Raw genomic sequence first — 12,209 nt, 5'->3', positions numbered from 1 at the left:
CAAAGCGGCTAATAATCTCCTTTTCCCTTCCTCCGTCACAACAAACACTCTGTGAGGTGAGTGAGGCTGAGAGGCTTCAGAGAAGTGTGACTAGCCCAAGGTCACCCAGCAGCTGCATGTGGAGGCGCGGGGAAGCGAACCCGGCTCACCAGATTACGAGTCCACTGCTCTTAACCACTACACCACACTGGCTCTCAATCAAGGCAGCTTATGCAATACCAGATAAAAATACAATTTCCAACAATAGTAAAACAGAAGTAGAATACCAAATCTTCTTTAACACATACAAACATTGTAAAACCTGGTAGTAATAAATACACTTTCAGTTAAAAAATAAAACACATTTTTTTCACAAAGCACAGAGAGTTACGTATGAATAAGCTAGTGAAAATGCATGAGTTTTTAAGGCCTCTCTGAAGTTTTAATTTATTGGTTAGCAATGAATTCAAAAGTCGTGAGGCCATTGCAGAGACAGCCACTCAACCAAGTGGTGGGTAGATGACAGATCATTGGCATTTGCAAAGCACAGAGCTGTGCCTTTGTATGGTTTGATTCCAAACTGCAGGCAAAAGTAGATCACCTGATGTCTTTTGTGATGCCAGGGGAGTGACAAACTTGGCCTGCAGGGGATGAGGGAAATAAAGATTCGGCCAGCCACCAGCTGCATCCAGTTTCCACACCTCTGCAGTAGAGGGACTGTGTCAAGAACTTGGCAGCAGGCCAGTTGTGTGTGAGGATTGGGGTCTCAAATGCACCCAGTAAGAAAAGCTAGTTGTTGGCTACAGTTGTGCACAGGGATGTAGGGATAGCTATGTGAGTGCACATACCCCAGGAAACCAATTCATGTTGACTTTTTTCATGTATCTTCATTGGGAGCAAAATATACCTGTTATCCTTTGTGCTTTCATACATAGTTAAGATTTTCCATCTAGGTAGGAATATCATTTGCTCCAGCCTGCTTAGCAGTGTTTGTATTAAAGTGCTAAGAAAATGCACCGTAGAGGGTGCAGACCACTTACTGCCTTCTGTAGTTTCAGTAAAATATCTGGTATCTGAATGGATGAAGGACAGGCTATGAATATTTTTTAAAAACCATATAAAAATAAATGACATCAACAAGACTATCTCCATGCCTGAGACGTCTGTAGAATCTTGTAGCCAAATCTAGATCTGATTTTTTAAAAGCCAGTTCTGCATTCTAACCACTAATAATTTAAGTAGAAAATGGAAGCAGTGTTGAACTTTATATTTCTATTTCACTTCTTAAATGCTGGTTATATCTTCTTATTTTTGACAGGCAGCATTACCCCAACAGTGGAGTTGAATGGCCTTGCTATGAAAAGAGGAGAGCCCGCCATCTATAGGCCATTAGATCAAAAGCCAGTTCCAAACTACAGAGCAAATTATAACTTTCGAGGCATGTACAATCAGAGGTTTGTGTTTTTCAAGTGTTCCTTTAATTTTCCTGGTTCTGACTGCCCTTCAGAAAGCAACCTCAGGGCAGCTTTTTAGCCTCCCATTTCTACTTCTTGCTTTTCATTAGCTTGACATCTTATCTGCTTCAAGTGTGCTCTGAATTCTGAAATTTCCCTTTCCTTCTGGATGAGATTGAGAAGCTGCATCTGGAAAGTTAGCAGGAAACGGAACTGTTCATCCATCCCAGTAGATATTTATGGCATTCTTCAGTTTGCAGATGTTGTTACTGGATAGCATTTGGCTTATTATTTTTTAAAAAACAACCCCACCGCAATTCTGCATTTTACAAATCTCCCATTTAAGACATTCCTAAGAATGGATGTGATCTCTCAACAGCTGTTATGTGAGAATAGCAAAGCTTTCATTTTCAAGCTGGTCTCTACATTTTTTAAAGACTGACAGTACAGTCTTATACATGACTATTCAGAAGTAAGTCTCACTGAATTCATTTGTTTTCCGGTAAATGTGGATGTGATTGCAATTCACAAGCTTCAGAAGCCTATGAAAGCCTATGAAAGTGAACTGTAGGCGCAGCTTCGGCAATAGAGATCACAGAGCACTCTTACTCCATCTGGGAACATCCCCAACCCCCAGGAGACAGTTGTCTTTTCTAAGCATTGTGATCCAGCTAGGCATTATTGGCATCATTATGGTTTTGTAATCTGGTCATCTAAGGGCATGTGATCCTCAGTTTCTCTGCCTTCCTCCACCAATGGTTAATTGACCCCCCCCCCCATCAAAGAATAATTATAGCATTATTGCAAAAGAGATCTCCTACACAGTGGTTCCAGGGAATGGTCAAAGGACAGATGTTGCTGCCAACTTGCTTTGTTAAGCAGCTGTGGATCTGGTCATTTCCTACATGGAAGACCACCTGGAAACGTCATGTACACTGTCTTGAATCCCATTGTAGAAGAGGGTATAGATGTTTAGAGGGCTAAATAAATCAAGGTGGCACAGGATAATATTTTCTTTTCCTTGATTAACCATTTGCTGTGTATTCATTTTTCATTTTCTTTTTTATATGTTAAATCTTCCCATAATAATAATAATAATAATAATAATAATAATAAATCTGCAAATCTCAATATAGGTGCTTTTTGATACATTGAAGGAAGTACATACAATAAACAAAAATTTCTACTGATTCTTAGAATAGTATTTATGTTTTCATTCCTGATAAAATATACTACCCTAGAGCCCAAACTTTCCCAGAAAATAAAATGAAAATAAAGCAAGTGTGCGTTGAACTCTCAGCGGCTCACCTCAGTGGATGCTGTGTTTGCCTCTAATCAATTTATCAAGCAACTCTTTAGTTGATCTCTTTAGTTGATCCCGCAGTTTGGGGATGCCTGAGCTAAAGGCTAACAAGAGGGAAAGAGGGGGGTTGAAAAGAAGCCGCTCAGCAGCTGATTGCAAGAGATGGGGAGGGAGATAAGGGACACTAGCTCCCTTCCCGGTGGCCCCCTTGCTTAGACCTCCATTGTGAATGTTCTGCAGAGGGAGGCAGGCTGTTTCCCCAGCAACATGTGACTGGCTGATTGGCTGATTAGATTATCAGAAGCTGCAGAACTGTGCGCTGAACAGGATTTTTTCCCTTTGCAAAGTAAACTCAACAACTTTGAGCTGATCCTTTAAAAATGGGGTTTTTCCTCTTTGTGAAAGAAGCTGCACAACTGTGAGCTGATCCCCCCAAATCCGGGGCTTTCCCCTTTTCCTCCTCTGAAAACTAAGTGCGTCTTATGGTCAGGTGCATCTTATGGGGTGAAAAATACGGTATTTCTAAAGATAGCAATAAAGGGGTTGGTAGTGAATTCTCATATTGAAACTTGCCACTCATCTGGAGAACTGGCCACTAGAGAAGGCAAGCCAAGCTAATGTTTGAAGGACTTGCATTTCCCTAACAATCCTAGGAAGAACGTGGAACCACATGAGCCTGTTTAGGGCAGGATGGGGAGAAGCAGAAAAGTGGGATAGAAATATTTTAAGTGAAAAGAAATAAAGCAAACGTTAAACATGGAATGTTCTTGGCAGTAGAGTTCAGAATAGTCCAATTCAGATTCCTGAAGTACAGAATGAATTGGAAAGACTGAGATCCTAACACTTTCAAAATGTCCTTGCAGCATGTAGCTTGGCTTTCTTGCTTGGGTCATTCAGATATGATTGCCCTACAGGGACTTTCCTGCAGTGTGAGCCTACTCTCTTGAATGCAGCACCCTGATTGTGGTTTGGTGTGCATATAGGGTAAGAAGCGGCAGTCCTGCACTGGGACTCCTGTGAGGGTTGGGTGAGGACAGAATTTTAGCCCTCTCCAGTGATGTTGCTCTGTAGTAGGCAGTCTGTTTTCATGGATCCACTGGGAAAGCTGTCACTATTCAAACCCCACTAGCCAGTGCAAGTGTAGTAAAAGAATAGCATGGCTCTGTTGGGGTAGGACATTGGGTTTCATTCAGTCCTTTGCATCCTCCTGGTTTCTTCAAATTTTGGGCGTACAAAACTAACGAATGATTCAGAACTAGTATCTAACTTATTTAGCAGAGGTATGCTTTTGAAGTATGAGCAGATCCAATGATCCTACTGTGGCGTTTCACCTCTAGGGGTCTAGCAAGAGTTAAGTTGCAAGGGAGGTAAACAGCCAATAGGAGCTCTCCAGGCAGAAGCAGGGGTATATAAGGAGAATCAGGCAGACAGGAGAGGGAGATAAAGGAGCTGAGTTGAGTTGATGGGATTTGATGAGAGAGGTGGAGAGGATTTTGAGATAGAGAGAGGGTTAGAGAAGCTAGTGAGGTGAGCTGTGGTGCAGAATCCGTAAGAGTAATAAGAAGGGAACTTCAGTCAGGGAGGAACAGGGGGAGAACTAATACTTAAGGTTAAGTTTAAGATACGTATTTGAGAAACCGTGAATCAGTTTTATGCTTGTAAGATCATCACCAAAATAAACTTAATTGTTTTGTTCACTGTTCACCTGACTGGATTCCAATCAATTGTGTACCAGTACACAGACTTACTGGTTGGTGGCAGCAAGGGAAGAAATAGGCGAGGGTGGTATTGGGTCAATAGACCGTTAAACGTCTGGGGGCCCTTTACCGGTGTATCTTGCCACACCTACCTTTTTAAAACACCAACAAAAGGCCTTTGCATTCAGTTTTCATGTACAAATAGCTAGTGTGCTTTTCAGAGTAATCGACACATTACACCCAAACTGCATGTAAGGAAAATCCAACAGCCTTTTTGTAAATCAAAAGCAAGGAGGCTGTGATTTTGAGCCGAGGGGTGGTGCACCTGCATGTAATTATTTCTCCACTGACTTTTCCTCCTTGGGTTCAAATCTGTAATTATCCTTGTAAAATGGATCTGTAACCGAGGGATGGTTTTGAGCAGGGGAAACTACAGGTGGTTAAGCCCTACCACCATCCCTACTCAAAGTCACAGCCTTATGAAGCTGCTTTCATTAAGCACAAAACAAACCTGTGGGGTTTCATGCCATGCATTTACTGTATTGTTTACTACTTTGGATGGAAAGTTAATCATGTTATGGAAAGACAACTCTCTCCATGGTTTCTGACCACACAGTAAGCCCAGTCTTACCTGCCTCCCTGTTCTTCTGAGGAGGTGAGGGATTCTATATGACCTACCCTATGGCTGAAGGCTGCTTTCCTGTCATACAGTTGTGTGCAGTGAATTTTGAAGTAGCTGTCAATCTGTTCCCCATGATTTCTTTTCACTTTTGAACACAGCTACAAGAAAATCCCTGGGGAATGCTACCCTGTGCCTTTGTGATTGGAGAAGAGATTTGATGTGATATGAGGGCATGATTTGCTTAGCTCATGTGGTTAGATTTGGTTAGAGATGGTGTCACATGAAAACTTTTATGATGGCTTCCACAGCTGGAGTAATGTAGAAACCAGATATGGGAAAGGAGGCAGGTTATCGTGTCCTCACTTGTCTCCATAGAACTCCATAGAACTATATCTACAGGAGATTCAAAGAGAGAGAGAGTTATGTTCATAATGGCTTAGTCAAGTGGCTGCAGGAGTGCAACGTAGAATAATTCTCCTAGGCCATCAGAGGGCAGTATGAATTTGTCATTTGTGTTTTGCTTTGACTGCAGAAAGCTCACCCAAAAGCTTTTTCCAGTAGTTTCCTATTATTTCATATCTATTCCCCCCCCCCGAATCTTAGCAATAGGGTGGTTATAGTGTTTTGTCTCATAATAGTTTTCTTAAAGTACTAAAATGGATGAGAGTATAACTGTCATAACATTGTGATCAATCCAATCTCACCAAATTAACTCTATAACTGAAGGCCCTCAGAAGTTAAGAACTAAATGGTCACCTTGTTGCTACTAAGCTTTGTCACAGCAGCACAGTTTACGTAAATCTATAATATTGTCTGAAAAACCCTCTACTACCATTATGGAGGCAATTGAGAAGCTGATATAACTTCTCCAGGAGGTCATAACACATGAACAAAATCTCTCTCCCAGGAGTTTTGGTCCCAATAAATCCGGAAGCATCCAATGGTTTGATGAGCGCAGTTTGATGAAAAGAGCACTAAGAGGCTCCTATATTTCTTACAGGAAGTTGGGGGTAAAACTATCTTTCCCCAAGCTATTTTCCGGGGGGGGGGGGGGGAGAGGAATCAGACCTTATTGTCTCTTAAAAAGTGTCAGAATGATTCATGGTTGCTGCTTTTAAATGCTTCTCTTAATAATGACTCTAGAACCTTCTGCTAACTGACTTTGGGAGCTTTATGCTTTTGATCCGAAGTTTTAAATTGTTGTATCTTGGCACAGGTCTGGGAGGATCACTTTAGATCCATTGTTACATTTCTAGATGGCCTTGCATCCAATGTAGACCCTCTTCATGGTTCTGTATTAGCAGCCCCACAAAATAGAACCCAGTTTCTCTGGAAGAAGTTTCGCATATAGCTGAGTGAAAAGGACTCCAGGAATTGACTATATTCTTGCAGAGCTTATAAGTGTGTAAGCTATTGTTGGCTGCCCTTATTACTACATTAAGCAGTTCTAATACGATCCCTTCTAGCTAGAAGAGAGCACTATTAGTACTCATTTTTTTAAAGGGTCAAGCTAATGATCCAGGAATCTAGAGACAGCAGTTTGCTATCAGTTAATGGTGAAGTTATATCCTAGGTTCTTAAACAATAGATTAATTTACTTTTTTTGGAATCAGAATATACTTACTGATTTTCAAGCAGCATTTAGAGAGAACTACTCAACCCTTGCCTACTGTGCTTTGCCACCTTGTTAAAAATATCCAAGACCCCTGCAAGAGGAGCTGTTTACTGTTTTCATGGATATTAAGGCACCTTTTGATTCTATCCCTAGGGGCAAGCTGTGGTAGAAATAACATTCTTAGATGACATTCTTGTTTATAAAAGACTCCTTTTTGCCTTATTCAAGCTATGTATACCAATAATCTTTTACAAATTAGATGTGGCAATTGGGCAGCTTACTAAAGATATGCCCATGGCCAAGGGGGCTAGGCAAGGATGTATACTTTCCCCACCTTGTTCAGTCTGTTTCTGATTGATCTTGAAAATGTCTTAAATGACCCAAAAGGACACCTGCTAAAACTTGGGGATATATATATCCTAATTTATGCAGTACGTTTATCCTATTCTAGATTTGCGTTAAGCACAATTCTGGATAACCAAATTATGGAACAAGTTAAAAGCTTCCAATATTTGGGGGTAGTATTCCATCACACTCTGTCACAAATCCTTTGCATCCCAGAAAGCTCAAGCTAATTCATCTGCTATACCACACCTTTTCTATACCTAAGGGGGTCAGTATATCCCTGCAGATATTAACATTTTAAATGCTAGGGTAATTTTCTAATTTATTTTTGGAGCTGCTGTTTGGATTAAGGAAGTGTCGTCTGAATCAAATGCTGTTCAAGTTAAATTCCCATGAGCCCTTCTGCAGATCCCAATATGTGTTCCTAATGCAACTATATTTTGGAAAAGGGACAGTGTCCTTTTGAGATAAGAGACTGGTTGACAGTCTTAAAGCTTTGGTTTCCGATCTTAAGATAAGAACAGAGCTTTTAGCACATTTATCGGGGAACACCTAGTGTTGTTTTTGAACATAGCCTGTTGCACAAAAAGTTGCCTATACAGTATTGGACTCTTACCCTTTCTCCTTCAAAAAGCAGAGATATAGTAGTTATAGGAGACATCAACTATCCTGATAACTGTTGGAACTCAAACTCTGTCAAGAATATAAGGTCCAACAAATTCCTCAATTTCCTTGCTGACAATTTCATTTCCCAGAAGGTAGAAGCAACAAGGGGTCATCTCTCTTGAACCTGGTCCTCACCAACAGGGGAGGCACCTAAAGAAAATGGTGTGGCTGCATAAGGATTTTATATATATGTTGGAAAGTAAAAAGGGAATGTACAAGAAATGGAAGAAAGAAGAAAAAACAAAGGAGTATACAAGAGTAGCCAACAGTTGCAGGGAGAAGGTCAGGTGGGCCAAAGCTCAGAATGAACTCAGGCTTTCAAGGTGTGGTCCCTTGATTGGTACACTATACTTTTATTAATGGGCATAACCATGATTTATTTTAGTGGGGGCAGGCTTTATGTTGTGGGGGGTGGGAGAACTGAGTTATCTGTGATGCAATTGGTCAGTTAAGTATTTTTATTTATTTACTTGATTTAGGAGGGGCATTTGTGGGGCCCCCACCCCCTGGCTATCAGGGCCGGCCCTACGTGCAGGCTGGGTGGCGCAGGGCACCACGGCGCTGGCCTGCCAGGAGGGCGCCGCGAGCTGTGCCCACCTGTTGGCCGGCCGGTCCGCCGCGCAGCTGTGCCCACGGCACCCGCACTGCGCCTGCCTGCCCGCCGCGCAGCAGCGTCTGTGGCAGCCGCGCTGTGCGCGGCACCCACCCACCGCACTGGGAAACGGGGCGGGAGGGCGCCAGAGGGATCTGGCGCACCACGGTGCCAGGGGCGCTTAAGGCAGCCCTGCTGGCTATGCCCATACCTCTGTTGACACAGCCTAGAATAGCCTCTTTTTTGCTGCTGCATCATACTCAGGTTAAGCTTGTGGTCTACTAAGACCCCTAGATCCTTTCCCAACGATTCTATGAAATGGGATGTGACAGTGTGTCTACCCTGGTAAAGCAAAGACTTTGGGATATTTCCCCCCAAGAACTTGTAGCTTATTCATGTACAACCTGCTCACCTTGTTCTTTGGGTATATCTTATGATGATCTCTTCCAATTAGCTGCCTGCTTGTCATGTTGCTCCATAAATTTTGTTCTGGCCAGAAGTGGGAAGTCAGGCTAGGGAGTAGTGAATCAATGCTTGAACACAAGGCCAGAAAGAGTGTTGCTTAGTTAAAGGCCTGGAGAGTCACTAAAGTCCAGTCAGTGTATTCAGGGTTTGGACTGACCAGGATGCTTTTAAGGAGAGCAAAATCTGTGCTGCAAGTCCTGATGGCTCAGTTTAGTAACCAGCTAGTTGCTAAAGGCAAGGAAACTGGTTCCTTCATCTAAGTTACTTCATAGCTGCCAAGTTATCCCTTTTTTAAAGGGATTTTCCATTATGTTGAATAGGCTTCCTCGCGAGAAAAGGGAAAACTTGGCAGCTATGAGTTACTTAGGCTAAAACTGAGTGAAGCAGGGTTCTGATTACAGAAAGAGAAATAACTGTGTTTCTTCGTTTCCTGTGTCATCTAACTCGCCTTCGGTGCACTGCCATCACTGGATTAGGTTTTAAATTGAATTAATAGTTGTTAATTATCTACACAGCAACTTTTATTTTGCCTTGCTTGCCATTACCATACACTTCCCACATGCACCCCCCCCCCACACATTGTTTTAAGGGAAGTGTGGAGTACAGCTGTGCTAGTGCTTTTTTCTAGGAAAGGAAAAGGGGGAAAGTCAGCCCATTTCCTGTGACTTTTAAAAAGCAGAAACATCTGTTTGAGAAAGCTGTCCCTGGAGCACAGTGGCAAGGGAGCCTGCAGGTGATGTGCTGTGCCATTGCCAGTAGCTATCACATTGGATGATAGTGATTAGCATTAGGGCTCCGGAGGTGGGGGAAGCATTTTGTATGGGTCTGTCAATAAAGGATGGTCCTTCATGGATGCTGTACATTTTTGACAAAGGGTTTTCTAGCCTTATCATGTTCTTTGAAAGCATAGAGGGCATGAAGATGAGTGAAGAATAATGGCTGGTTATGGATTTCATAACCAAAACTTCATCAGTGGCTCATAGCATTGGACAAATCACATCGCCTCTCTCCTGCCTTTCAAATCTGTCCACAAAAAACACCTCTTCTGTGAAGCCTTTGGCTTAACTCCTTAGTCTCTACCTACCTACTGAAAATAGGCCCAAGTATGCGAAGCTGCACTAAACCATCCCTACTGCTTTCCTCCTTTTTTCTGCTCCCTGTACCATCAAAAGGTAAAATGTTAAATTCAGGTCATAGACTGCATGTGAGCACATACAGTGCACATTTATCTATTACTAGGCTAACTGTCTTGAATAGTTCTTTCTTCAGCACATTTGCTTTCTAAGTCTGAACTCCTTTTTCTAGCTTGCTAATTAATAGATAAGAAAAGGCCATCACCTTTGCTTAAACCATTTGGCATCTGACTGTTTACCTCTCTCTGTTGGAGAATTGATTGTTTATGCCTACATCTGTGTTCCCTGATTTTCAAGTAGTTTAATAATAAAGATTGTATAATATACCATCTGAATAAGTTGGTCGGCTTGGCTTTATCTCTGTAGCATCAATAGTGGTAAATACAGTACTGGACTGAGTGGCTGAGGCACTTCATTCTTTTTTGTTTACATGGCTACTATGTTGTCAAATGCAATGTTCTTTTCAGTGTAGGAAAAAGATGATGCTACAGTTAGAGATGCAGAATTGTTTATGCTCTTGGACTCTAATGAGTTTTTGGAAAACGTTCTTACTAACCACTCTGCAGACTGTTAAGACTGGAGAGTAATGCAGTTCATGAGAATTTTTTTAAAGAGCTGAAGAAGATAAGAGACTTGGATGTTCTGTCTTTCCACTTTGCATAGAGAACATTATAATTCCTTGCTTTATATAATGTGGGTGAAGTACATTACAAAACTTGATTGCAATCATTTTTATAATCACCGCAACTTTTCTCCACATCCCCCACCTCCGTTTGTAAAGCCTTGGCCAAGGTCACCATCAGATTTTATTGATCAGTGAAATACAGGTTATTGACCTAACCTGCCTATCTCTGGGGTAGACAGTTTAAGCAACTGCTTCTGTTTGCTGTAACAATTGACATAATCACGGTCTTACAAGATTTCCAGGTATGTACAAACAGAAGAGGAAGTTATATAAACTGATTATACCTGTTTCAGATAAACATACGATAGCATAGATGAGTTATAGAAATTATGCTAATTGAATAATTTTTCTTTCAGACTAGAAACTACTGAATTAGGGGGATAATATGGTACTACTAGTCCACGCGATGGGGTGAGCTCCCGTTGCTCTGTCCCAGCTCCTGCCAACCTAGCAGTTCGAAAGCATACCAGTGTGAGTAGATAAATAGATACAATTGCGGTGGGAAGATAAACTGCATTACCATGTGCTCTAGGACTCGTCATGGTCCTCTGTGCACCAGAAGCGGTTTGGTTATGCTGGCCACATGACCCAGATAGCTGTCTGTGGACAAACTCCAGCTCCCTCAGCCTGAAGTGAGATGAATGCCTTGGTCAAGTTTGACTGGACTCAACCATCCAGCGGTCCTTTACGTTAATACTGCTAGTGCTTATTATTTATATACCACTTTGGAATTTTAAAAATGCTTTGTGTACTCTAAGGTGGTTTGGATATTATGATAAATCCATAATTAATAAATAATAAATAACCAGCCCTGTATACCTGAAGGAGCGTCTCCACCCCCATCATTCTGCCCAGACACTGAGATCCTTCTGGTGGTTCCCACACTGCAAAAGTAAAACTACAAGGAACCAGGCAGAGGGCCTTCTCGGTAGTGGCACCCACCCTGTGGAATGCTCTCCCATCAGATGTCAAGGAGTTGAGTAATTATATATATTTTCGGAGACATCTTAAGGCAGCCCTCTGTAGGGAAGCTTTTTAAGGTTTAATGTTTTACTATGCTTTTATATATGCTGGAAAGTGCCCAGAGTGGTTGGGGCAACCCAGTTAGATGGGTGGGGTACAAATAATTTATTATTATTATTATTATTATTATTATTATTATTATTATTATTATTATATCATCATCATCATCATCATCACTATGGGAATGAGTTACAATGAGCTTTGGACTTCTACACTACTTTGATGAGGAGATCAGAAGCATTCACCTTAATTTTAAAAAAATAGCTTCAGCTTGTCATTTCATCAAAATCCAACAAGCTATGCATAATAGTTACATAACTGGGAACCTGTGCTAAAAAATATTCTGGCGAAACTTTTGAGGCCCTTGAAAGTCTGTTTTTGTGTGTGTGCTGAAAATGTTCTCTGGAGAACATTTGGCTCAACACAACATATTTACACAAGAAGTCATTAGGGAGTTATGAAAATTGTGAAGGGAGCAATCAGTATGGTTAATATAAGTTATTTATAATACAAAACTTGACAAATATAATTTGCATGGAAAAGGAGGAATTAAATGTGCACAGCCTGTATATCAGCTTGTAATGTTACTTGTTTCATTAAGAGGTTTCAAGAGGCAAGCACTCTTTTAGG

General features: G+C 41.4%; 1 protein-coding gene across 7 annotated transcripts in view; it reads left to right on the top strand.

Annotated features, from left to right (window-relative positions):
• The window catches only part of STAU2 (staufen double-stranded RNA binding protein 2), a 144,558-nt gene that overhangs the window by 10,143 nt on the left and 122,206 nt on the right, over window positions 1-12,209 (top strand). For all 7 annotated transcript variants that reach the window (XR_004693237.3, XR_015951516.1, XM_035125951.3 and 4 more), the window contains one exon: window positions 1,298-1,433. Coding sequence is in view for 5 of the 7 variants with exons in the window: in XM_035125951.3 (XP_034981842.1) it covers window positions 1,298-1,433 (136 nt within the window). In the remaining 2 variants the exon portion in view is untranslated. The remainder of the gene's footprint in view (window positions 1-1,297; window positions 1,434-12,209) is intronic.

This window comes from Zootoca vivipara, chromosome 8, assembly GCF_965207765.1.
Source record: "Zootoca vivipara chromosome 8, rZooViv2.hap1.1, whole genome shotgun sequence".
NCBI classification, from domain to species: domain Eukaryota; kingdom Metazoa; phylum Chordata; class Lepidosauria; order Squamata; family Lacertidae; genus Zootoca; species Zootoca vivipara.
This window is presented reverse-complemented; position numbering and strand designations above follow the sequence as displayed.